The 25889-nt window shown below is 39.6% G+C and overlaps 1 protein-coding gene across 3 annotated transcripts in view; it reads left to right on the forward strand.

Moving 5' to 3' along the window:
* Positions 1 to 11: 11 nt before the first annotated feature.
* The window catches only part of CLIC5 (chloride intracellular channel 5), an 86243-nt gene continuing 60365 nt past the window's right edge, over positions 12 to 25889 (forward strand). Inside the window, exons 1-3 of one of the 3 annotated variants that reach the window (XM_066180059.1) lie at positions 12 to 26; positions 638 to 744; positions 8324 to 9097. In XM_066180059.1, the coding sequence (XP_066036156.1) occupies positions 8609 to 9097 (489 nt within the window). In that variant the 5' untranslated portion in view covers positions 12 to 26; positions 638 to 744; positions 8324 to 8608. Of the gene's footprint in view, positions 27 to 637; positions 745 to 1781; positions 1839 to 2002; positions 2060 to 8323; positions 9098 to 25889 lie in introns of those variants that run through there. The other 2 variants (XM_066180061.1, XM_066180060.1) reach the window with 2 other exon arrangements.

Below are 25889 nucleotides of genomic sequence, written 5' to 3' on the forward strand. Positions count from 1 at the left end.
TTTCTTTCCTCACTTCAACCTGTCGGGTGAGTGTAGTTCTTTCGTGTCCCTACTGGCGACACCTCCTTATCTCCAGGCTGAGCCCCCCCAGCTCCCTCAGCTGCTCCTCCTCAGCCTTGTGCTCCAGACCCTTCCCCAGCTCCGTTCCCTTCTCTGGACACGCTCCAGCCCCTCAATGTCCTTCCTGAACTGAGGGCCCCAGAACTGGACACAGCCCTCGAGGTGACCTCAGCAGTGCCCAGCACAGGGGACAGTCACTGCCCTGGCCCTGCTGCCACACCATGGCTGGGATGAAGGGGGCAGAGCTGAGGGGAGCCGTGGGGCTGTGGGATAAGCCCTCCCAAGCAGAGCAGTGTGGTGTTTTCACAGAATCACAAAACGACTAGGTTGAAAGAGACCTCCAAGATCATCGAGTCAAACCCATGCCCTAACACCTCAACTAGACCATATTCAGGGAGCTCAGGGGTTTGTGAAGGATGTGTTTGTACCCTCAGACCGGGATGTTTTGGGGCTGTTTGCTGGGTTTCCCATTGTTGCAGAAGGGCACCATGAGGTGAGGCTGTGATGGGACATGTCCTTGGGAGTGTCCCTGTGTTTTCCCAGCACGCCCATAAACTGCCTCTTGCTTCCTTTGCAGGTGCCTGGCAGCCCCAGGCTGTCACCTTTTCAAGGCAGTGGTGCTTGTCATCATGACTTCTCCATGACTCCTCCATGACTCCATCTCCCTTTTGGTCACACAGCTCTGTAAGCTAGCTGTTCATATTCTTTCACACAAATCGCTTTTTTGTGGTCTCTTGTGGGAAAAAAAATAAAATAAATTGTTTACCCTAAAACTCAGAATACAGGCAGGAAATGGTCACGTGTCGTCGAATGTACTCTGACTGCCACTGCAGCAGTGTGTGGTACAATGAGTTGAGATCTGTTTTGGGTCCTTGTGTAAGCTTGCTTCATAAATTAAAGCAAATAGTTTACATTCCCATGGTTTTCCTTTTTATTAGGAGAAGGGATTAGTAATTCTGCAAAACCTGTTAAGTTACTGGTGCTGAAAAACAATGAGATCACCTCTATGTAAATAGAGAAATGAAGCATTCTTTAATAGCACAGAGCACAAGTCATCACTGTTTTAAATTTCCTCCTAAAAACTGAGAAAAAGATGCTTATGGCTTCATAACTGACTGAAGTAGATCTGAATTTCATTCTGTGAACCCTGCTAGATGTTTATTCTGCAGGCGGTGTTGATTTCAGCTTGTTTCTTCCAAATGGCTTTCAATATGTATGAGTTAGGCAGGTTTTGCTACCTGTGTGTGCCAGCTGTGGAGTGGCTCTAAAAGGTGGTACAGTAGGCTGAATAGAGTGACACGCCCCTGATTCACCTTGATTTATGGAATGTAGCAGGTGTGGCAAAACACAGGCCTGTAAAAGAGGAAGAAAAAAACAAAACATCTCCAGGTGAGCTAGATAAGAATTCTTGCAGCTACTCACGTGTTATGTGTCAAGTTCAAGTCAAGGTCCTTGTGTGTTTTTTTTTTCTCTGAGTCTCTTCTTGGTTACACAAATTCAGCTTTATGAATATGCACATAACAGCTGATCATGTGGGGAGGGACATGTCCTTCATAAATTACTTTGTTGTATTGCCTTAAAAATATTTGTTACACAGAGTGAATTAGAGCTCAGGGAATGCATAGCAGAGCAGGTGCAATGTCTTGACCAATTTCATTAAGTTACAACTGAGTTCTTGTTAAAAACTTTATGCACAGTTGAAGACAACTTTTAAGCATCGAGGCTCTTTTGCCAGCCTACTTTTGCAGCATACTCATTGAGCTATTCAGTCCTAAAAGGTGTGAGTAATCCCTTGTTTACCCTTGCCCACATGCTTTGAAAACCATTTGCAGTGTTCACTTATTCATGAGCCCAGCCTAATGCGGTGTGCCCGGTTTGACACATCATACAGGCAGCACACCACAGCAGCTTGGACCTCTGAACTGGTCTAGCCAGTATATATCTAATGTATTTAATACAGCTCTTGGTTCCATTTACAGTGTTTGCCTACAAGAAATGGGTGAGTTACATGTATACTTACATTAAGAGGAGTAAAACTGGGCACAGCTGAGATGTTTGCCTTTCATCACCTTGATCTCTCTGCTGCATTTTAGCCCACATTTGCCTGTAGAAGCTGCAGTTCTAAGCACAGGATACTGCCAGACCTGTCCAGATTTACTGCTGGAGTACAATTGAGCATTTGCTGCTCGAAAATGGTTAGTCAATGTCAGAAAGTAAAGAGCAGGCAACCTCAAAATATTCTCAGGGGTTGCCAGGTTTAGTACAAGACTTAATTTCTGGATGGAAACCATGCCCTCTAGTTGGCAGTGTTGTAGAGGTGAAGCAACTCTGAATTTATTTGGATTAATTAAATTTGGGGTTAAATTTGGACAAATTTAATTTGGAATATTCAGCTTGGAGAAGAGAAGGCTTAGGGGTGACCTGACTGTGGCCTTCCAGCACCTGAAGGGTGCCTACAAAAAAGATGGAGAGGGACTTTTTACAGGAGCACGGAGTGACAAGACAAGAGTAAATGGCTTCAAAGTGAAAGAGAGCAAATTTAGATTGGATATTAGGAAAAAAAATTGTTCCCTGTGGTGGTGGTGAGGCCCTGGCACAGGCTGCCCAGAGAAACTGTGGCTGCCCTGTCCCTGGAGGTGTCCAAGGCTAGGTTGGATGGGGCTTGGAGCAACATGGGCAGAGTGGAAGATGTCCCTACTTGTATTGCATACTTTCTTAAGGACATTTTCATTATTTAATATTGAACAAGAAATATTTCCTGTGTTTCCAATTTTATTCTCAATTTTATCCATGTGGTGGAGACCTCTGTCACCATTTTTACTCAGTATCTTTTTAGTCTGTCATGTAACCTGTTATTTACTGTGTTTTGATGCATCTTTATAAAATTGAGATGAAAAAAATAGACATTTCATGAAACCATAAAAAGAGCTGTGTGAGTAACAGCTGTTAAACTTTATTAGACCTTAAGCTTTTAGTGCCCATTTAATCCAAAGCACTGCTTGTATATGGAGGCTATAAACAAAAAGGGCTCTTAACCTTGCTCTTTCTCAAACTGTGTGGAAGGAGATCGCTAAGGCTGCATGACAGGGTGATACAGAGGACTGTAGTGTCTCTGCCTTCTTTCAGTTACCAGAGCCTCCACTGCAAACAGGCTTGAAACTGGGTTGCTGAGCTTTTCAAGTGTGCTTAGTTTCAGAGATAAACAAAGCTGTTGAAATTATGCCAGATTTTAAAGGCAAACAAAAATGTTTTTCTCGGAACAGTTGGGCAGATAAAAAGTTGGTATTTCTTAGGCTCTCAGGTATTCCAATGGAGTTTCTAACCATGGACTTAAAGATCAAACCAGGTAAAGTTTTACAAAATGAACTGGAAGACTAAAAACAGAGGGACATCCAAATTGGGAATACTTAGGTCCTGCAGCAGGTAAAGCAGGTTTTCAAATGTGTGCTGACAATGACTCCTGGGATATTTAACAACTAAAAGCTGTTGATAACATGAGAATTGAGTGTCCTGTGCAAAGTGTTGTTCTACTGTTTGTCTGGTTCCCAGTGGAAAAATGTCTGTCATATGCAGAGTGAAATTTATGGGTGTGTTGGCTTTAAATATGCCTTTTATGCAGCCAGCAGCAAAGAAAATCTGATGAAGGTGAATCACTAGTGCTACAGTGGGGTCCTGGATTCGTGAACCAGCCCCTCTGAAGACTGCAGAATCCAGGTCAGTTTTAGCAGAACAACAGATGGATTTCTGGATGCCTGCTTCAAGGATGTGCTGACTCCTGTGTGAAATGTGTCATACTCAACATTCACCAAACCACTGTCTTCTGAAATAATTCTTCGGTGTGTTTGTTTTCCTTACTGCAGTACAAATAGAACACAGATAAAGGAACAAAATATGGGATAAAATCTTGTCCTCATGCTGTTTAGTGCAAGATTGGCAGTGGACAAAGGATTATTGTTGATTAATTGTGTAGAGATGAGGTGCTGCTAACAACACAAGCTGAGGCTGGAGCTGGAAATGGTGCAAGAGTTTGTGGTTGATTTCCTCCAGGTATTGAGTGCAGGCAGGAGTGAAAACAAAATGGTATGAATTTATTGCAAGTCCCTTGTAATATGCTGGTAAACCAGGACCAGTCTGTCTCCCAGAGCCCACAGTATAGTTTTGGTAATGTCCTTGAACTACATGGTGCAAAGCTTTGGAAATTTTGGAGCTTTATGGAGGAAAAAAGTTCTTGGATTTTCTTCTTTTTTTTTTAATTTTTTTTTTTTTTTTGGTAAAACCAACATCCTGAATGGCCAGGAATATTCATGATTTTGCACTGAGTGCACTTAAGTGCAAAGGAAAAGTCTGATCCTCCAGGATGCCAAGATCCCTCAGTTTCTGAGGGATAGTAAACTTTGTTTACCATCATTCAGTTTCAGGTTCAGCTGTTTCCAAGAACACTGAGTGTTTTAACCATTCGGGGTTTTTTGTTTTTGTTTGTTGTTGTTTTTTTTTTTCCCTCATCTCTTCTGCCTGGGAAAAGATACTTTAGAGCAAGCAATAGAAAGACCTCCATTTCTTTAGATTATGAGGAATGATTTACAGGCTCTTTGTTTTAAGTGTGCAAGTATCTTCACTGAGAACAAATAAAACGGAAGGACTCTTTTATTAAACCATTAAAAGTATAGGAATATCCAACTGGAAATGACTGGAGAAATTCCAGTAGAAGCAGGTTGCTATTTCTAAACAGGGCTGTGAACCACTGAAGCAACTTGTGGCATTGATGGATGAGGTGAAGTTTACAATACAATGGAGTGTCTAGAATATGTGCAAATCATTGCTTCAATAAAGGTGTACCCAGGTAGAAGTCTTAGGAATCTGTACTAAATAGTCTACTGTGGGGTTTTGCCTCTGATTCTTAATCTCTGAGAATAGGTGAGGTATTCTGTTTAGGGATCTGGTATTCTTGTTGCTCTTCATTCTTCCCACCCTTCTCTTCCACTTTGGAGGCGAGGGATAACTGACTCTAGCAATGCAGGAATTTCTTTACAAGTCGATCTTCTGCTTGTCATTTTAAAACAAGTGCAAGGTGGAAGTGCTGATTTCTGTTGGGGTTTCAGGGTGAACTGCTAAAGTTTCACTAGTAGCTTCAGTAGTCTGAGTGTGCCAGAGCCATTATCCTTCAGATAAATCAAGTTGCTCTAAGTAAACAACTTAAATACCAATAAATGTCTCTGTGTGTTTGAGCTGCTGAACTGAGCTCTGTGTGTCTCTGCAGAGTGAATCAGGCAGCTGTCTGGGTTCCTAACCTCAGTTTGGATGTCCATTTCTGGGCTTCTAAATGTAGATGAATACCAGCCTTGCTGTCTAAACAGGCACATCTGTTGTAGGGAGCTCTGATAACTGGGCTGCATTAGAGACCCATCTTCATCTCCTTTTGATGTAATTATTTCTAACTCTTTTTATCATGTACTTTGAGTCGCTCATCACTGTCCACTGGACTGTGGAAAGAATCAGTGATTTCCTTATTCCAGATGTTGGACACTAACAAAACTGTAACTTGTGTCTAAGTATGCTAACTGGACTTGTTGTCATGTTGATTCTAGTATGTCTCCCTTTAAAAAAAATAACATTGAAGTAAAATCAGAAATTCAGTCATAAAGTAAAAAACAAGCTTCCCTTGAAAATGAGGTGTTCTATTGCTCATGTTCTTTGTCCTTTTATGACCTTTTCTGTTTATGGTTTTTGTACTTCTTTGTGTTTCTGCAAAGCTGGTGACCAGTGTTACCAATGGCTCACGTGGGTCCACATAGTCAGTGACACAACCTGGATTACAGAATTAGCAGCAGAAAGTATTGTGTTACTAAATTCCACATTAACTCAACACCTTCCTGATTTGGGAGCAGAGGAATTTAGGGAACAGATGGAATTTGTGATCTCTGTTTTGTAATCTTGCATTCTAATGGCTTTGGGGTGGGACTGTTACTCAGAGGGCTTTAGTTGGGCTGAGACCTTTTTTTTGCTCTCCTGCCTCATACAACCTCTTCCCTCTCACTCCTGTGCAGGAGAGAAATCCCATTTCATTGGACACTTAATGATACTTTTAGTTGCTCTTGGAGGGAGGCAGAGGAAAGAAGAACTTGGATAACTCACAATAAAGAAACCCACATCAAATGTATTTATTTACTTATTTAAAAATAATACTCACCTTATGCTCTTACTCCTTGTTTTACTTGTGATATTTTAAACCCTCCAGTAGGTGCTGCTGTGTCCTGCAAATGTTGTCTTCGTGGAGGAGGAAAAAAAATCATGGACTGGGCTACAACTGGACTTTGTTCTTTATTTTTGTGTCATGCATATTTTTTTCCCCCTCAAACTGTTTGCCAGCCGAGTTATTAAGGAGGGAGTTTTTATGATCCCAGCGAGTTTAATCCTGCAAGCACTCTGTAAGAAAGGGTTGAAGATCAGTGGGAGTTGCTGATCCAAGTCATGCTCAGAGCAAGCTGAACAGACCCAGACAGAACTACATTTGTCTTTCTACAAAATATGAAAAAAATCCAAGTGTTTTCTTAGAAGTGAAAAGTAGTCCTAAAAGAAGTTGAATTTATAAAACTTACCAGCTGTTTTATTGCTTTTCTGAAGTTTCTTGAACTTCAGTAACTTAAGTTCATGATTTTAAATCAGTCTTATCATAAGCCTTGGTCTTGAGTGCTAGAAATTTGGAAGACAGATTACACAGCACACATTTCAGAATCTGAGTTAGGATTTCCACATGAGGAACTGTGGCTGAGTTACATACAGCTAATGTAAAGAGATGTGTTCCCTCCTGTTTGGTGATGGACCACTTGTGCCAGGCAGGAGTGTGGGAGCAGTAAAAATTGAAATTAGGCCTTGGTAATGGGTAATGTATCCTTGAAATCCTTGAGTCGCATCAGGCCAGAGATGCCCTCATGAGCTAAGAGATCTCATTGATCTCTGATACTTACCTGCATATTTGTACTGTACAATCACAGTGATTAAAATTGGTTGTGACCATGACGTTGGCAATTTTCAGGTTATCTGGGAGCCCTAAGTTTAATAAAGATGAAATATTGGTTTGCTTTTGATATTTAACTTTAGTAGTACTTTAAACTTCTTAATATAAGAGTAATGACAGTTAACTACAATCATAAATTCCAGGCAGGCAGCACCTGCCAGCCTACCCTGTGAAACAGCTTGTGTTCCCTTCTGGTTCTGTCTGGGATGGCTTGATTTACCATCTTTCTTTTTCACTTCTCTTCTTTATTTCTTTAAGAAATCTAGCCTGGCTATGGCAGTTACCTCTCAGGAAGTTCAAGGATGGGTCAGGAGGAAAACACCTTCATTTTCCTTTTGACTCAACCCCAAAAGATTAAATATAATTAGTTTATAAGAATTCTTGTAATAATCTGTGTAATTCAGATGCAGTAAACATGGAGATAAAAAATATCTTTAGTCAGTAAGGTCTGAAGTTCTCATGACTTTAATAAATTGGTAACTTTATAATTTGATAAATGCAAGTTTGGATCTTCCAGGAGTTTCAGCTCTGTTCAATTCAGTCACTCTGGAATGTGTATGTGTCTCTAGAAGGGCAGCTAATTCTATGCTAAAGCTGGCAGTTTTCACCCACTTTAGGTTCTGTGCAGTTTTGTGTGTCTCTCCATTCATTAGAGAAAAGGAACTGTACACACAAGGTGGCAAACTAGATTTCTACAGTGTATGACTTATGACATGGAGATACATAACCTAAATGTGATTATAATTTAAAAATTTCGTTTTTGTAATCATGATTAATACTTCTTCATTGCTTTCTTTTCCTATATTCCCAGGGCAGCTCATGTGAGCTTTTACAATTTTGGCCCTAGTTTATAGTTGAGAGAAGGACAATGCCAAATGTGAAATGTGTGGCCCCCAAAGTGAATGAGTGGCAACGTTGGAAAGAGTTAAAATTTACCTCTGTATAATTTTTTGTAGTTTTTTTCTTTTTAATAAATGATCATCAGTTGTTGATAATTTTGTAAGTAACCACTAAAATGTTGCAGATGATTGTTTGTATTGTTGAAGCAGTTTTGCCTTGCTTTTCCTTGAAGTTTTTGTATGCTGAAAATATTAGTAAGTGGGTGAAGTCTGCATTTCTAGCTCTTTACATAAATAAGATTTCCAGTAGAACTCTTTTTACTTTCTATGTAAGCATACTTATTTTTTTTTACTGTAGGTTTCTAGCACTGATAGGTTCTTCAGCTTTTTTTTTGCTGTACTTATCCAGGCAACATCTGGAGGAACAACTGATTACAACTCCTGAGATACAGTTCCCAGGAGTCAGATCAACAAAGGGGTTAAAAGTGAGACAGCCTTTTACTTCGGTGGAAGTGCAGTTGTTGATTCAAGGCTCTCAGTAAATGATTGTTGGAGATCTGCCATGTGTAGCTGAGCATTCAGAAAGTACACCACAGACTCTGCTTCCTCCTGAGGAGCCTTGTCTGTTAACATCTCACTTTGATTGTAGTCTGTAAGGTACCAGCAGGCAGGCAAAACTCACCAGCCAGCAGCCATGGAAGATCCAGTCTTCACTGACATCAATCAAAATGCTAACAACACCACTATCTCTGAGGTTTCAGATCCTGGAGAAAATAAAGGGGGTGATCTTTCTCATCATGTCCCTGAAGATTCAGCATCCCCCTTTTTCATCACTAACATCCCAGAAAACACTGATGGTAGTAAAGAGAAGTCAGAAGAAAGCTGTAATAATTCTGTGGCCTCTCAGTATGGAAGCGATGGAGAAAATGATTCTTCATCTCAGCATGGTGCTGAAGAAGAGCAGCCACAGCAGCAGATGGATCTGATGAGCCCAACTCTGGAAGATAAAGAAGTTGAGGGAACAATGTTTGAGAGCAACCTGCATTTTCCTCCGGATTTCCATTTTCGTCAGAGACAGAGCACTTCTACCAACTCTTCAACTTCCTTCAAGTTTCCCCTTAACAATAACTTTGGAGAAACTAACAACTTTCAGGAAGATTCTGAGATTTCTATTTTTGTTAAGGTAAGAACCTGGGTGCTCCTAAGCACACCCTAGTTTTAAACCCGAAATCAATATGTGTGTCCTCCAAATCAGTGAAATACACCTACCCACTGCTTTGCTCCCAACTCAGCTGCAGGGAGCCAATCCCTTCACTTACCTCTTGCATCTTTAAGCAGAGAAAGAGGTGATTTGTGTTGTGTGGAAGTGCCTGGGATTTCTTCATTCAAGTGGAAGTATGGTGCAGGTATTCTGATTGTTGCTGCAATTAATTTATTCTGGGAAATCTTGCTGTTGTTACAGCTAGGTTGTTACTATTTAGTTGAGCTAGTTCAGCTATTCCTGCACTTCACTATCTAGAAGCTGAGAGCTCAAAAGTAACAGCTATGAATGCTATGAAGAAAGCTGAATATATAGTTTAAATAATTCTTATCCCTGAAACAAGTTTTTCTTTTATTTCTTTCATTATTTAGATTAACGCATTTCTGTGACAATTTCAACATGTATTTTCATTAATTTCCAGTTAGGTATAAATTACTGAGAGGGCTTTTACACCTTCTCTCACCTTATAAAGGATTACTTAGGTTTCAAAACTGTAAACAGCTGTGTACTTGAATAAACACTGTGATTCCCTTCATAAAAGCACTTGTATTTAACCTTTCTTAATATTTATTAGGCTGAAACACAGGCCTGACAGTTCCTTCTTTTAAGAATGTTCAAGATATTTTATACCTTGAATAGAACAATACACCATGATTATAATATTCTGTTTTTCAAGAGGAGCTTCATAAAGTTTGTCACTTTCCAACATAAGTAATATTATCAAATTCTGTTTCTCAGTTCCATGGGGGCATTTGAAGGAGGAGAAGAGATTTTGTCACCACCCATAATAAGAAGTGTTTTCAGCAGTCATTATTTGGTTAAATGATTCCCTGAAACAGCACCTGTCCTATTTCTGTGACAGGATCCTGGTCATTGCTAAAAATATGTTGATTATATGGTCAAAGTAAGAGCTGGGGCATTACTTCTATTTTATATTTCTGGATGTAGTCCTGTGTATGTGTTAAAAATTGCAGCAATCGAGTACATTTTGTTTGTTAGCAACTACATGGTGTTAGCAACCTGAGAGCTGTATTTTGGCTTTAAAATCATCTCTTTAATTTCCTTATACTTTCACATTTCTCTTATTTCAAAATTTAATGTCTTCTTTTTCTATGGATAAAGTAAGAAATGTGTGCAGAAGTTCCCATTCAAGCAGAGTTGTTTGGGTTAATTTGAAAAAGTGAGAAGAGAGGCATTTTGAATAGAGTTGTCATGGACCAGGTCTGAGGAAGTCTTTTTCCTTGGTTTTGTTGTACAGAGTAACTGATTATTATCCCATAAAGTTTCTTATCAGCTAGTCCAGAGAAAAAGGCAAACTGTGCTCTCTTCACTTGCTAAACGTGCCTGGTGTCTTTGAGGTGTCCTTGAGCCCCAAGATATCCCTACCTGGCTGAAAGGTTGAGACATGAGGCTCTCAGGTGATCCCTGCTGTGATCCCAGTGGGCAGGGCACTGGGTGCTGCTGAACTGAACTCCTGTTACAGTGTTTTACTCCTTGAGAACGTGATGATATTTAGTTTCTGGTTTTTGTTTTTCTATCTTTCTGGTATCAAGGTAATAAAGCAGTAACTCCATGGAGCACAGATTCAGCTTTGCTCTCTTTAATTATCTAGATAGCAAAAATCAGCCTGTAAAATGGAAGGTCACAGAATAATATATAACGAGAGTAGTGAAATCCCTGAGGGCTGTGGCTTCTTGCACATGGAACTAATATCTCAGTTGGTCAATAAATATTACTCATGGATGGTTCCCTTCTCACATGGTCTCTAGTCCACCTGAGGCCAGTGTTGCTCTGAAATTGGGTTCATCTGGGTTTGCACTTTTCTGCAGACACTAGCAGTGACAGCAGGACCTTGTGCTGTGGGACAGTAGTGAGCAGGACAGTTCTGCCATTATTTATTCCTCTTTTTGCTTGTAGCCCTAACAAATCTCTGTGAATAACTGGAAATGTGAGTGTCAGAGGCCTGAACACCAGAGAAAGTGGGAAGATTAAATGGTATCTAACTTACAGTGCAGCTGGATGAATAATGTTTACAAGTAGTCCATTCATTAGACACCAAGAAAATGTTTAGATCACTTTAACTCATTTTTCACTGATTATCAGTGCTTGGTAACTATGTCTTGTCAGTGGACTATTTCAGGATGTGCCTTAAAGTAAAAAAGGAATTCCCTGTACCTTTAACAGCAGAATGCAGCATGTAACAACATGAATTTGTTAGTGTGAATCCAGCAGCACGTCCAGGCTTGTCACAGCCACCTTAATGCCCTTTCAATAACTCTGTAATTTCTTCAAACAAAAGCCTTTGCAATTTGAACAGAAAAATGACTGGCATACAGGCTGTGTTACTGAGTGCATAGAACAGTCTGATCCAGTCATGGCTCCAAGGTTCAGCCTTCTCACCTGTACACTGTATTTTCCTATTGAGCAGCATGTTTGTTCTGAAGGTTTAGGTTTCTTTGAAAATTTTAACTTTTTTTTTTTTTTTCCTGAAGCTTGAGTTGTTATTTAAAGACTAGTCCTCCAATTTTCAGAAGAAAATTATTGCCCTTCTGTTTTTTTGATTACCTGAGACTGACTGCAGATTATAGCTTCTCTGTACTCATTTGTGCCATAGGAACACAGTTCCCAAAAGAAGGAAGGTAATTCTTTACCCTAAGCAATAAACACCTTGTGTTAGGCAAAAATACCAATATATATGATGATGATGCTACACCAGTGGTTTAGCATCATCAACCTGCACCTGTTGAATCACTGCACTGGAGTAACAGAGTTATGGATGCTGGAGAGCCTCTCTGAAGATCACCTGGTCCAACTCCTCACTTAGAGCAGGACCACCTACATCAGCTTTCTCAGGGTCATGTTTTGTTTTCAATATTTCCGAAGATGAAGAAACTACAACTTCTCTGTGCAACTATTCTAACGTCCTACCCTCATGGTAAAACTATGTTTTAAATGGAATTTTGTGTGTCTCAATTTGTGCTTGTTGCTTCCTGTCCTTTTAGGGGATACCAGTGCTTATATTTAAGAATGAAAAGCTAAGAATTTAGCTGTTTCTGTTTGGAATTATGGTATCCTTTTGTAAAATTTCATTAGGTCAGGAGCTGGAAAAGAAAGGACATTTTTGTTTTTCCCACAAGATGTTTCCCACTCCCTCATTTGAAATGCTGAGTCCTGCGCTTGGGTCACAACAACTCCTGCAGTGCTGCAGGTTGTGAGAAGAGTGGCTGGAAAGCTGGAAAAGGACCTGGGGGTGTCAGCAGCAGCTGAACATGAGCCAGGTGTGCCCAGGTGGGCAAGAAGGCAAATGGCACCTGGCTTGCACCAGCCATAGTATGGCCAGCAGAGCCAGGGCAGTGATTATCCCCCTGTGCTGGGCATGGCTGAGGCCACACTTCAAATCCTGTGTTCAGTTCTGGGCCCCTCATGACAAAAAAGAAATTGAGGGGTTAGAGTGTGTCCAGAGAAGGCAACAGAGCTGGGGAAGGGTCTGGAGCAAAAGTCTGATGAGAAACAGCTGAGGGAGTGGGGTCTCTTGCTTTCCAAACTCCCTGAAAGGAAGGTGGAGCCAGGTGGGGGTCAGGCTCTGCTCCCAGGTAACAAGTGACAGGATGAGAGAAAATTCCTCAAGTTGTGCCAGTGGAGGTTTAGATCGGATATCAGGAATTTTATTTTTTTTTTTCCATGGAGAGGTTTGTCAGGCACTGGAACAGACTGCTCAAGGAAGTGGAGTCACCAACCCTGGGCATCCAAAAATGTGTGGATGTGGCACTTGAGGACCTGGTTTAATGGTAAACCCAGTGGTGGTGCTGGGTTGACAGTTGGACTTGATCTTATATGTCTCTTCCAACCTTACCAATTCTGTGATTCTGTGGTTCTTTGATTTCCCCGCCAGGAATGTCTGAGGACTCCAACTTGGTGGCACAACTAACTATGTGCTCGCTCCCTACTGACTCTCCAAGTTAAGCTGAGCTGTTGTGAATGACAGACCAGGTTCCTCACAGGGACAGTGAGACTCACCATTGTGTCACTGGGAAAATCACACTTCTTCCTTAATGAGTTGACTTTGGTTTTATGAAGCATTCTGGTATCTGTTGAGAAAATTCTGTTTAGGAATGTGTATTAATGGTTCAGAACATGAAGTCACAGGACAAATCTAATTTTAAGTATGTGTAATTAGCAGAGAGCAGAATCACATGGATGTCCAGTCAGAAGTTCATGGTTAAACTGGTGTTTTGCTAAGCAGAACGGAGCATTTTTTACTACACTCATAATCTACAGAGGAAAACATCTGTATTTTCAGTTCTGGTCTGTTAGATATTTTAAAGCATAACTGGGTGTCCGGGTACCTCATAGCAATGGAAACCAATTGGTCTTCTAATTGACTCCAATATAGCACATAAGACTGGTGTTAAAGCCATGTCTTCTCCACCAAGGTTTGCAGGTAGGAAGGTAAATTCAGGCTGGATCCAGGTGGCAGGTGTAACTCTCCGTATGTACACAAAATTATAGTAGTTTGGCTTTTGATGACATTTTAGGCTTTAAAATAATATAAATAATAAATCTAACAGAAGTAAGCAAATATTATTTTGGTCTTATGAATAAGCTTAGAAAAAGGTTGAGTGATTCATAACCCACCTTTTAAATAGTGTTAACTGAGCAACCTGAGTAAGGAAAAGATCCAAAAACTATTTTCAGAGTTTTCCAATCTTAGCAGATTAACAGGCCAAGATGCTGAAGCTGACATGTACACAGCAGGAAATGACTCATGGGGAGCCAATATCCTAACGTGATACCTGTTTTGATAATTAAAATTAAATTAATGGTTGTTTATTCCTGCAAATAGTCTTGAGATAGCTTACAAGTACAATTAAGTATAGAAATACAAGTCTGGAATACCAAGTGATTTGTACTCCTGCTCTCAGTCTTATCTAGACTATCCCTAACAGATGGTTCTTTGGAAACATTCAGTCATGCCCATTCAGCATCTATACCAATTAGTCTCTGTCAATGCTTAATTATTGTCCTGAAACACTATTTTCCTTTAGTAAAATTCTGTTGCTCTGAATGATGCTATTTTTCTTTTTAATAGACAAGATCTTTATGTATATAGAAGACATAGATCAAATCTTTTTCAGTCTTTGATTTCTTGAACTAAATAAATCCTTCAGCTTGCCTTCAAGCTTGAGTCATCATTTCTAAATGTTGAATGCTTTGGTGTGTTGTAGTTTGAGTTTTTTGTTTTAAGGGTGGTTTTTATGACCTTTTCCAGTCTTTCTCCAGTCAATTTGTATAATTCTTAAGCACCAGTTTGGAGCTGTAGGTAGTGCAAATAGCAGTGCCAGTAAAAATTACTACAGCAAGCGCCTCTTTATTTCACCATTTTTCCAACTCTCTAGTCAGAACACTTTATCTGCTCTATTTTAATGTATTTTTGAACCCTTTAACATTTATATGGTTCCTGCAGCCCTGGTGTTGTCCCAATAAATGCTTCAGTGACAGTCTCAACCCTTTGTTACTTGCCCATTTGCAATCAGGTGTAATACAGTGGTACTGCACAGTTTCCAGCTGCCATTTGACTTGTAGAGTGTTAGGTTTTTCTTCTGTGAGAATTTAGGTTTCTCTTAGTGGTGTGATCAGCCTCTGATCACCCCTCACTGAAAACAGCATGGTTTTAGAGTCAGAGAACTGCTCTGACATAAATCCAGTGTGAGGGACACCCTCACCAGTGCTTTTGCTCTGCTAACTCAGAAAACAGGGATACAGCTCCAACACCTCCACACCACTGTGCAGACCCAGTGTGGCTTTATGGCTCCCTCCTCCACCCCTTCATGTACAGCAGACTGGTAATCTCTTAAGTCTTCACGTATAAACCTAATCACTACTAACCCTTATTTCTGAGAAGGCAAACTGTGCTGTGGGTCTCTTCCTAGCTGGATTTATGCCTATCCAAATTACTTTTTGTGCGTGAGTGAAAAGATTAGTGACAGCCGTTCTGTTACAGATAACACCCAGTCCCCCGACTATCAGTCATGAGCAGAATGTGTGCTTCAGCAGCAGCAGCAGGGCAGAGCAGTTTGCTTAATCTTTTGGATACAAAGGGTAAAAGGTCTTGCTTCCAGCCCTTGCTGAGTCTGGCACGTGTGGAAAAGTCCGTGAATCCATTTGGAGCTGGCGCTCCCATGTCCCCCTAAGTGTGTGGCTCCAGCCCCAGCGGTGTCCAGGCACAGTGCAGTAGCATAGCAACAGCTTCAAAATACAGACCTGTATTATCTAGGAAATTGTCCCTGCACAGTGATTGCAGCAATGGCAAACACAATGTAAATAATGTAGCATCACACCGAGATAAAATTAAAACGGGATTTACTTGCTCATTTATTTTTCGTCATATATATTTCATCTTGTGATATCCTCTTTGATGTTCGGAAAACAAGGCTCTTATCCCAGCATGGACTGGTTTTTTCTTTTGAAACATCTCAGCACCTACATTTTTGGAGTGAAAAATGTTTGGATTTGTGGATTGATTACTTCTTTGCTGGCTTTGAAAACTTATCTGTGTAGCAGTACTGTCACCTGTTAAATGGATCCTGTCCAAAACAGAGCAATTTGTATTATTTCAAATTGGTTATTTCAGAAATACCTAAGGAAAAGCTTTACTGAGACTAATATTCTACAAACACAAAATAATGCATAATCCCTGCAGAGCAACAGGTGATGATATATGGCAATTATTTTGGAGTCTGCTAAAGGAAAGCAGCATTTCTGCTCTGCTCTTTGTTTTCTTTAGATATCAAGGGCTGGATTTAGCTTATCCAACTGAAGGTGTGTCTGTAAGCCATTAACTACACCTCTGCAGGATGTCTAGGCTCTTTTTGCAACAAAAAACTATCTGAAATAGCAGGATGGGATGTTAATTCCTGTGGCCAAGTGCAAGTACCACCTGTAGAAGGAGGTTTGGTAGACTCCGTTTATTGTATGAAGCGGGGCCTAATTCAGTTTTCCAACCATGGGCATCCCCTGCTGGTTTAGATGTCTAAAGGCTTCTTTCCCAGCCTCCAGCTGCCTCTGCAGGCCATGGGTGTCCCATAAATCCTGTCTCAAATATGTTTATGATTTCCTCAGCTATCCCATCAAATACTGCTGGATATCTAGGCTTTGGCAACTGCATCAAGGCATAAACTTCCACTGAAAACAATAGCATGGTCACCTGAATGAAATAAACTGAATACCACCACTGACAGTTTAAATACAAATCTAAGGATGACTAGATTAGACTAGAAGTGAACTCTTAATGGACATATGGAAACAAACTTTGGATTGATTAATTTCTTTTTTCAGGAGATTTAATTTCCCTTTGTGTTTCAGCGTCCCCACTCAGCAACAACTGAAGTGCAATAGTGATAAAACAGTCAGATGTTAGACACTTCTGCTGTTCACTTTACAGTCTAAATTAACCAGATAAAATTATATTTTATCATCCTTCCAAGAGTGAGATCCAGTGCTCTTCCTTTAACTTCAGTCAAATTTTTTTTTTTTTTTTTTAACAGCAATCCCCATATATGTGTCTTTCAACTGTATTTGTTTTAGAATTAGATTTCATTTCAGACACCACAGTAGAAGAGAGAAAAGCCAACTGAACATCTAAATCTCAATTCCTAGGTACTGCTTCAAACACAGCTTAAGATTTTAATTGAGAAAAGAAAAATTGTGTGTTTCTTTGGGTCATAAGACCCTGCATTGAAGAAAAATTTTCCAGAGTTCTGCCACTGTATTTACTACTTCATTTAGAAATATTCAGTTTCCTCTCATAACCTTGTCTGTGGCTGAAAAGAGACATATAAAAATTTTTATATATTTGTGGCAATATAAAAAATATTTACCACTTTGTGGGAAATGTTATGAATCTGCATGAAACTGCCTTCTATGGCAGAAGAAAAGGAGGAAGTGTGTCACTCTAAAATGAGTCATTTATTTGTAATCTGCAGGTATGATTTTTTATATTTAGATCTCTAGATGATCTTTTTCATATTAATTAATGAGACAATTGTAGGTGAATTTTTACTGGTGGTATGTCTCCGATAATGTCAGATGTCAGTGACATTCATGACATTACCATGACGTGCTCAGGGATAGATGGGAAGTGAATTTGTCAGGGTGCAGGTCTGGTTTCAGTACATCCAGCAGTGTTCAAAACCAGGATTTTGATTCACAAGTTAATTGATTTTATGTTGCAGGCTCCCTGCAGTAGGAAGTATATAATGAAGTAAAACTCCAGAACACATCTTCTGAGAGAAAACCATTATCTTCCTGTTTATATGTTTATGAAAGATGAGGCACATGAAGGTAGAAATCGGTACACTGACCAAGATGGTTTCTCTGGGGATTCTAGATAATCTGAAAAAGAAATTCATGGGACTGGATGTGACTCTTTGGGACATGAAATTGAGTATTCTGTTACAGACAGCCTAAGCATGTAATATTTCATTCATAAAGTGATCAAGGCTTATTTAGAAACTATTACTATTATTATTCATTTTGGAAATCTGCTTCAGAATGCCTCTGCTCTAAATGTTTGATACGTTAATTTCCAAATTACCTTTATTCATGTGCAGCTAAAACATCCTTGCTCTTGTGCCAGCATGGTCCATTGGCATTCATTCATACATTTAGCTCTTTTTAAAATCAGTTTAGGCTTAGACAACCTCAGATGTTTTGGGGCTAAACCAGCAAATTCTTTTTGTCTCCAGTTCTGCCAGTTGTCATAGTAATCCCCTTCTGCACATATTTTCTTTCCACAAAGGTGCTTTTTTTTTTTTTTTTCACAGCTGCATCTTGTCTCATGTTGCTTCTGCTTTTATACCTAAACTAAACAAGCAGCAAAAAGATTATTTTAATAACCTCCTGTTTTAAGATACCTCTGATTGTTTGAGTAAACAAATTCTATTTGAGGTGAAATGTCTATGTGGCTGTGCTTTGGGAGATCTCAGCACTGTGTCCCTGTAGCTTGAGGGCTGGTTGAGAAGCAAATGGAAGGAGTGGAAACTCTGCATCTGAAAATATAGGTATTTAATCACTCTTCAGACCTCTGCTCACATGAATTTGCACCATTTTTGGATTAATTTAAAATCTATTTGATTAAAAATCTGACCAGCAGAAGCGGTTTATATTTGTCCACATTTATACTTGGTATATAATTATGTACATCATTAGCTGTAACATCGATACTTTGGGTGGCCCCTCATTGCAAGAGGGTCTTCGTTAGCCAGAAATAACCAGTGAGGTGCCCAAATAATACTGGCAAGTCCTCAGTAAACAGAAATACTAGGAGAAATAAGTTAAACTTTTAAAGTTTTTATTTTTCTTAATGTCATCAGAAGTTCTTCCTAATTTTAATACACATTTTTCTCACCATTTCAAATTAATTTCTCAAAGCCTAAAGTTACTACAAGGTCATATTTCCACACCAAGTTACTAAAAGAATATACTGGACAAAGGTCCAGTGTCAAAAATCTGTTATACACCATGTGGCCTGTTTTGAAGAGGCACTAATCTGTCTTCCCTTTCTTTGGTGAGCACATGGATTTGTAAATAATCACAGTAAGTAGTTTCCAGTTACACAGTACATAGTTACACGTTGACATAAAAAACACCACCTTTGTGAAAACACCAAGAGCTTGATTTATATGTATACCATACTGAATGATTGCATCACGAATTTGACTTCATGAGGCACCTTAAATTCACTCATTTTCACCAAATATAGGCAGGATGCTTATCTGTTGAGTCAGTAGCTTCCTCATGGTCCTAACTCGTGTCCTTGGTGTGCTGGCGCCTTGCAGGAGCTCCTATAAAGAGCAGCCGAAGTTCAGAGCAGCAAATTCACTTGGCTCCTCCCTGTGAGATTGCTGCGAGTGAAGTTTGGCCGGAGCAGAGTTTGTGCGCGGCCCCGGGCGCGGATTGGCCCCGCACCCGCGGCTGATAACAGCTAAAAATAGCCCCGGTATAAAATCCCGGCCGGCAGCTCAGCCACCCTGGCATTCCCTCCTCGACTGCCAGCCAGGGAGGAGATCGTGCTCTGCAAGTCCCTGCAAGGATGTGACCAAAGAACGCTGCTGCCTAATTCCACTTAACAATTAACTTGTCAAGACTGGACTGTGTGACTCATGGGGATGGTAACCAAGAACATTTTTTATTAAAAAAAAAAAAAAAAAAAAAAAAAAAAAAAAAAAAAAGAGAGAAACAGACTGAAGGACAGATTTTCCAAGCAAAGCATGACAGGTGGAATGTCTTTGGAAGTGTGCCTGTAGAATACTGTGTACAAGAATGTTGTACTTGTGTATATATTCACCTAATCACTTGTGTGGAGAGCGTACTCCATGACAATGGAGTTCTGAACACTTGGGAAAACAAATGTATTTTCATTTGACAATGGTTTGACTAAGCTGACATTGAGGAGTTCAGGAGTCTATTCTTAGCTTGCTGTTGATTCTGGGGAAATTGGGTCATTTCCTTCCATTTTTGTTCACTTTCAAGCTTTTGTTTTAAGATGTAGCCTGGGGGATCAGTGGCTGAGTGCATTGCAAGATAAATCTTTGGGTGTCTGAAGTCCTTTGGATGAATAAAGAAGACACCAGTGTTGAAAAGTTCCCTTTTTAAAGTCTAGCAAAAGTTACACTGACTTGAACACAGGGTGTAAACGGGAAAGAATTAGGAAGCATTAAAAATCAGTGGTGCTATCAGCCCTATCAATAGTAAACTATTCCCACTTCCAGTGGCTCTGAGTCCTCCTCTTTGATTTTATGAAGCTTTACACTATGAAGTTTGTATGTATGTATGTTATTTCGTTTTCATTACAGATTTTTTTTTTTTTTTGGTTTACAATAATACAGTGAGAGATTTACAATGTCTTGGGAGAGTGATAGATGACCTGGCTAACTTGCTTTCAGTTTTGATTCTATATACTTAGTTACCTAAAAAGGTTTACACAACTTCACCCTTCTGAACTCTGCTTTTTCCTCTCTGGAGGTCAATTTTCTGCATGAACCTGTAGTCAAGACTTAACTGGAGAGTCTCTGTTTCCTTCCATCCTCTGCAGGGGAATTTAGTTTTCTTTCAACGTCATGAGTTACCTTTATATATATTTATTAATTAGTCTGGTATTAAGTCTGACTTGATGTTTGGCTAGAAATGGGTAGAAGATGCTAATAATGAGTAAAGGGGTCTGTATCTCATTAGAACTCTTCCAACTGATGTAGGTCTCACAGGAAAACCTGTGAGAAAACCTAGTCCATTTTCTACAGAATTGCATCAGAGTTGTCACCAAGGTCAGAGCAGTGAGACTACAAAGACAAACTGGGATTTGACATTTTGGTGGTCTGTGAGGTTGCTCCCAGGAATTGCAGCCAGTGGCCAAGGGTCCACACCTTTCTGACAAAGGTGATACCTGCTAGATGCTCTGTGAAAATTTGTGATTTTGGCATAAGATGGAATATTTTTGGAAAATCTTCCCTTTAAGAGGCAAAAACCCAGTTATGTCTGTCTAGTTAGACTACCCAGTATTCCCAGTTCTGACAGACTTAAACAAGGCACCACTCTTATTTAGACTGCTCAGTGCTGAATTTCATGAAAAATTACTTTTGGTCTTAAGCCAATCACCTTTTAAAAAATTACTACCACCATCTTTCACTTAAGGATGTGGGACATGTTCTTTGAAGTCCTAATGAGCTGGGTTTGCTGGTCACCAGCAAAAATCTATTAATGTGATGGTTACCAGAAAAAATCTGCTAATGTAAAAGTGTATTTGCAGAAGAGAAGTTCACATCTGTGCTTAACTCACCACCTTGCTTCAATTCATCCTTGTTGTTTGCATTAACTCTGTAGTGAAAAGGGTCCTCAAGCAAAAAAAAAAAAAACTAAAATGGAGTATCACCAAGCCAACTTTGGTGCTGCAAGATGTTTAACTCTTACTTTGAAGTTCTTAGGAAGGAAAAAAAGAACAAAGAGCCCACCATTCATTTCATAACAGCTTGAGGTGATGCACTAAGGCAAGTGAGCTGGCAAACTTTGTGGAAACTTTATCACAGAAGTACCAAAAGGTGAAATGAAAAATGAATGAAGGCAATTTATTAAGGAGAATGGAAGAGTGCTTCAGTTCACTGCAAGGCTCAAGGTCAGCCAGCTGCATTAACCCAGGCGAGCAGCACTGCCACTGACCAGAGACATCACCATTGCAGAGGTTAAACTTTGCTCCTACAGAGGGATGTAAGGATGTTAAGCCCTGTTATTTCACACTGATCCAGTGTGAGTTTGTCAGGGAGCAAAAATCCAGACGCCCTTTTCTTAAGCCAAACAGTACATGCACTGCAGAGGATTCTGAAATCCATGGTGCAGATCCATGCATATAACCTGCCGTGCAGGTACTGATGCCAGTGTGTGAACCCCTGGGGACTAGACTGAGTCATGAGTAATTTCAAACTGAGGTGCTGAAGGCTTCAACTTTTAGAAATAACGTACATCAGAACATAGGAAGTAACTTCAGCTTTCAGCCAAATTGTTTGCTAAACAACATGTGAAACAAAATGTGTCCAATGAAATCAGCAGCAACTGTGCATTCTTTGAACCTTATTTAGTGGGAGATATTGAAGCCTAGCCTGAGATGTGCATGAGTTGTACATGCTATTTTGAACACTTTCTGTAAATAGTAATTTATAAATCAGGATTAAAGTAGTGTGTTGGGTGCTGGTCTTTTGTTTGGGGGGGATTTAATCCTAGTTTGCATGTTCATACTTCAAATCTTAATTAATTTAGACCTAATTTATGATACGAAGCATAAAAAGAAGCAAACAGAAATAATCTAAATAGGGACTTGCACGATGAACTCCTGTAAAATAAGACGGGAATAGGCATTACTTACTGTGTTGCAGACTTGGAAGTAAAATCATGTAATTCTAGTTCTATGACAGTAGTGAGTCAACAACAGTGGGTACATCACACTTACCTGGTGCTGTTTTTCTTCACCACAGTTGATAGCATGGAGGATTCATTTTGAAAAGCAAGGGCTGAGGGTTTCTGCATTTCTCCCTTCATCAGCTGCATTACCTGTATAACCCACAGCTTGGGACAATCTGTCATGCTCTCCATTGTATCTCCTACAATACCACTTTCCAGAGCAGTCTCAGTCCTGGTTGGAAGTATCTTTTGTTTTTAATTGAAATGTCAGTTTTGAAATGATAGTGAAATAAACCACTGCCCTCTAGAAGCCTCTGTACTGAATGGAGCATTAAGAGATGATTTTGTATGTTTTCAGAGCCACTTCCTTACAAATGGGTACCTGAGGCTCTCTCAATATGAGCACTGAGATCATTATCCATAATGAAATCCCTTTCACAGTGAACAGCAGGAGGTTCTCTCTTGAAGATGTTAATGCTTATAATGTTACAGCAAAGTTTGATGCTGCATCCATGTAAAAACATAATCATATATAAAAATAATTCCATGGTTTTGGACTAGAACTTTGCAAAACTCCAATCTGAACGGATTCATTCTGCTAAACCAAAGAGTTTCAGCAAGATAATTTTAGAGCTAAAATAATGCTTTTTAATAAGAAGATAAAGGAGAGCTGCTGTAGCTCATAGCTGTGATGGATTCATGATATCTTGAGGTGGATATAGAGTGGGTTATCTCAAACTGGCCAGTTAATGGAGTGCAAAGTTTTCTGGTCTAGGCTTTTCCATCCCATCCCATTTATTGGGACATTCAGGCTGCACAGCTGTTTTTGTATCTCTTGATGTCTTTTCTTTCATTACCTTGAGTGTGGGAAAATTTACAAAAAGGAACAAAATCGCAGTTCTTCTATTAAAGCAACACATTTTGAGGTACTGTACATCTTTAGTCAAGGGAAAGTATCTGATCACCCAGTGTTGTTATAAGACTGATGAGAAGAGCTTGTATGTCCTTGCACTTTGCATGTCTTGTATGTTTTGGGAGGGGAACCTGCTGTCTGGCCCCAAATAGCTGAGACAAATCTTTTGGTTTTCTGAAACTCAGACAAGAAATCGATAGTGACACATTGTAACTCAGTTGAAAAATTACTGGATTGATTCCTTGCAGTTGTTAAGTGTGTTGCATATCAAAAATACTAGCATCCAATAAATGCAGTTGAAAATTTCCAATTCAGTAATTCAGAACTCTCTCTGGAAGTGATGTTTCAATAACCCCTTCAAACCACCCTGACTGCTGCTTAGGTATGGGGTTTTTTGGCAACTAAACACTTAAATAATTCCCTGGTTAAATCATAACTCTGAATACCATTTACTGCATTTACTGCACAGCTGCACCAAGATTTTACTTCTTTTCATCACAACAATGAAAAAAATCACCTCTGTCATATAAAACTTGCAATACCTGCTCTCATGGAACGAGCTGGATGGAAGCACTGGGGGATGGCTGTGCTTCGTGCTCTGATCCTTCTTGGTAACACAACGGTCTGCTGGAGAACTGCATGATAGAATTACATTCTGGATGCTTGGCCTCTGCTTCACCCCCTTGGGACAAATCTTTGCTGGAAGTGAAGCTTGGATCAGGCCTGTGAAAGCTGATAGTGCATCAGTGTTCACCTACAATAGAGGTCTTACGTGGGGACATGGCCGTTCCTTTTCTGAAGCTGTCCTCTTCTTTTATTAATGGGATGATGTGCTCATATTCATTTCTATATCTCATAAACCTCAAACTATAATGACTTGGCTTATGAGGAGTTCATAATTCAGTGTCTAATGTTCTTGCGTGTAACTCAAAGCCTCTGCTACTTCTGACTTGTGAGAAAATGATAGGCCAAACTAAGTGACTCATTCTTTGCAGTAAAATGAGAGTGTACTAATTATTTATCAGTGTCTTACCCTTAATTTGGCTGAAGAAAGAGCTGATTTTATAACACACAAAAGAGCTGTGTAGACACTAAAAACCATTATAGTCAGAAAGGTTCCCCCCAGATGTAAGCGATAAGTCAGTTTTATATGACAGAAAAGCAGTAAATGCATGAATGGATTCCTAAAGCAGTGTATATATATATATATATATATATATATATATTTATATATGCATCTATATATGTTTCCTCCTACTCACTGCCTTCTAGAATGTTTATCCTAAATTCAGCTTTCAGAATCTCTTTTTTAAAAAACAGCATTATATGAACAGGTTATGTTGTCTGTTATGTTTGGTCTCTTCTAGGGATTCTATGAGGGTATTTTTGTAAAGCAGAGGTTTTTGTGGTGGGTTTTTTTTTTTTTTTTTTTTTTTTTTTGAGGTGGGCTGGCTTATTCTTTCCATGGATACCTAAAAGCACAGCTGGAATACCAGATGTGTGGTATTCACTCCTCAACTTCTACAGCCTCTGAGCACCCCATATCAAATCCTGGGGCAGGGGGTAAGGTGGAAGCAAATGGGGAAGGCACCTTCCAGTGGCAGCACTGCCCAGAAACACCCTGAGCCAGGTGGGATCTGGCCCATTCCTGCAGTAGTTTATATCTGGGTTAGGCTGGAAATGGCTGCAGGGCACCTTTGCTCCCTTTGTATTGCAAAGTTTCCCTTCTGCTTAGCTGAGCCTCAGCACAAGAATCTTCGTCTGCAAACTAATTATAACACACCACTAAACCCAGACAGTAATTGGGAGGGAAGGATTTGAATGTTTTGACACGTTGAGTCTCTGCTGAAATTGCTACAACTACAGTTTGACTTTCAAGCACAAGGCATGCACAAGTTCTGGAATGAGGGATGGCACATGCACAGGAATCAGGCACTAAAGCCATAGATTTCTTTTACTTAAAAAGTACTGCAGGATTTGTCTGACCATTGCATGTTTATCTCCTTACCCTGCGCTCAATGGAAAAAATTAGACACTTCTAGGGCATATTTTTTCATTCTAAAATAGACATCTAAATAGGTCACATGCATCACAACTTGTAAGTGCTGATATTTTGAAAGCTGATTTTATTTCTACCCCTTGGTTTAGCATTAGCAGCATTACCTCATTGCTATGCTCATACTGCTGGCAGTATTTTCTCTTCCAATAGAGCTGGTCCTATGATACAGCTTGTTCAAACCACTTGCCTATATCAAAACAATGTTTTCAGTGAGGCTGGAGCTACAGGTAACCTCAATGAAGATGACCCATTGAACAATTTCCCATTGTTCCCAGGAACCCTCATTAAAGGGAAATTATGTCACCACAAGGTGCTAGAGCAAAACAATTTTTCAGTAAAACCCAAAAGATTATAATTGTATAGTTAATAATGCATTATTTAGGGATGCATTTTAGAGTTACAGTGATTACTCTTAAGTTTTTGGCAGACTTTTATAACTGTAATACATAATTACAGTGCAATGATTCTTTCTGCCACATGTAAGTACACTTAGCCCATGTCCTTGGAAGCTTGCCGATAGGCCTAAGAATAATTGTACTCTAAATGTTTGGTAATTAATGTGCCTAGTCCAAAAATTACATGTAAAATTTTGAAATCAAAGGAGTAATAACACTTAATTCTCTTATAGTTAACCTTCCAGTTATTTGAATGAGTGCTAATTAGATCTAAAAACCATAAGCATACTTTTACAGTAATTATAGTGATGATTATGTTGTAATTACAGTTGCAACAGCATAATGAGATTTACTCGTTAACCATTTCAGTCCTTCATGCAGTGCACATGAAGCAGCTGTTGA

Source organism: Chamaea fasciata, unplaced genomic scaffold (genome assembly GCF_029207755.1).
Source record: "Chamaea fasciata isolate MVZ Bird 193981 ecotype frontalis unplaced genomic scaffold, bChaFas1.0.hap1 SCAF_3, whole genome shotgun sequence".
NCBI classification, from domain to species: domain Eukaryota; kingdom Metazoa; phylum Chordata; class Aves; order Passeriformes; family Sylviidae; genus Chamaea; species Chamaea fasciata.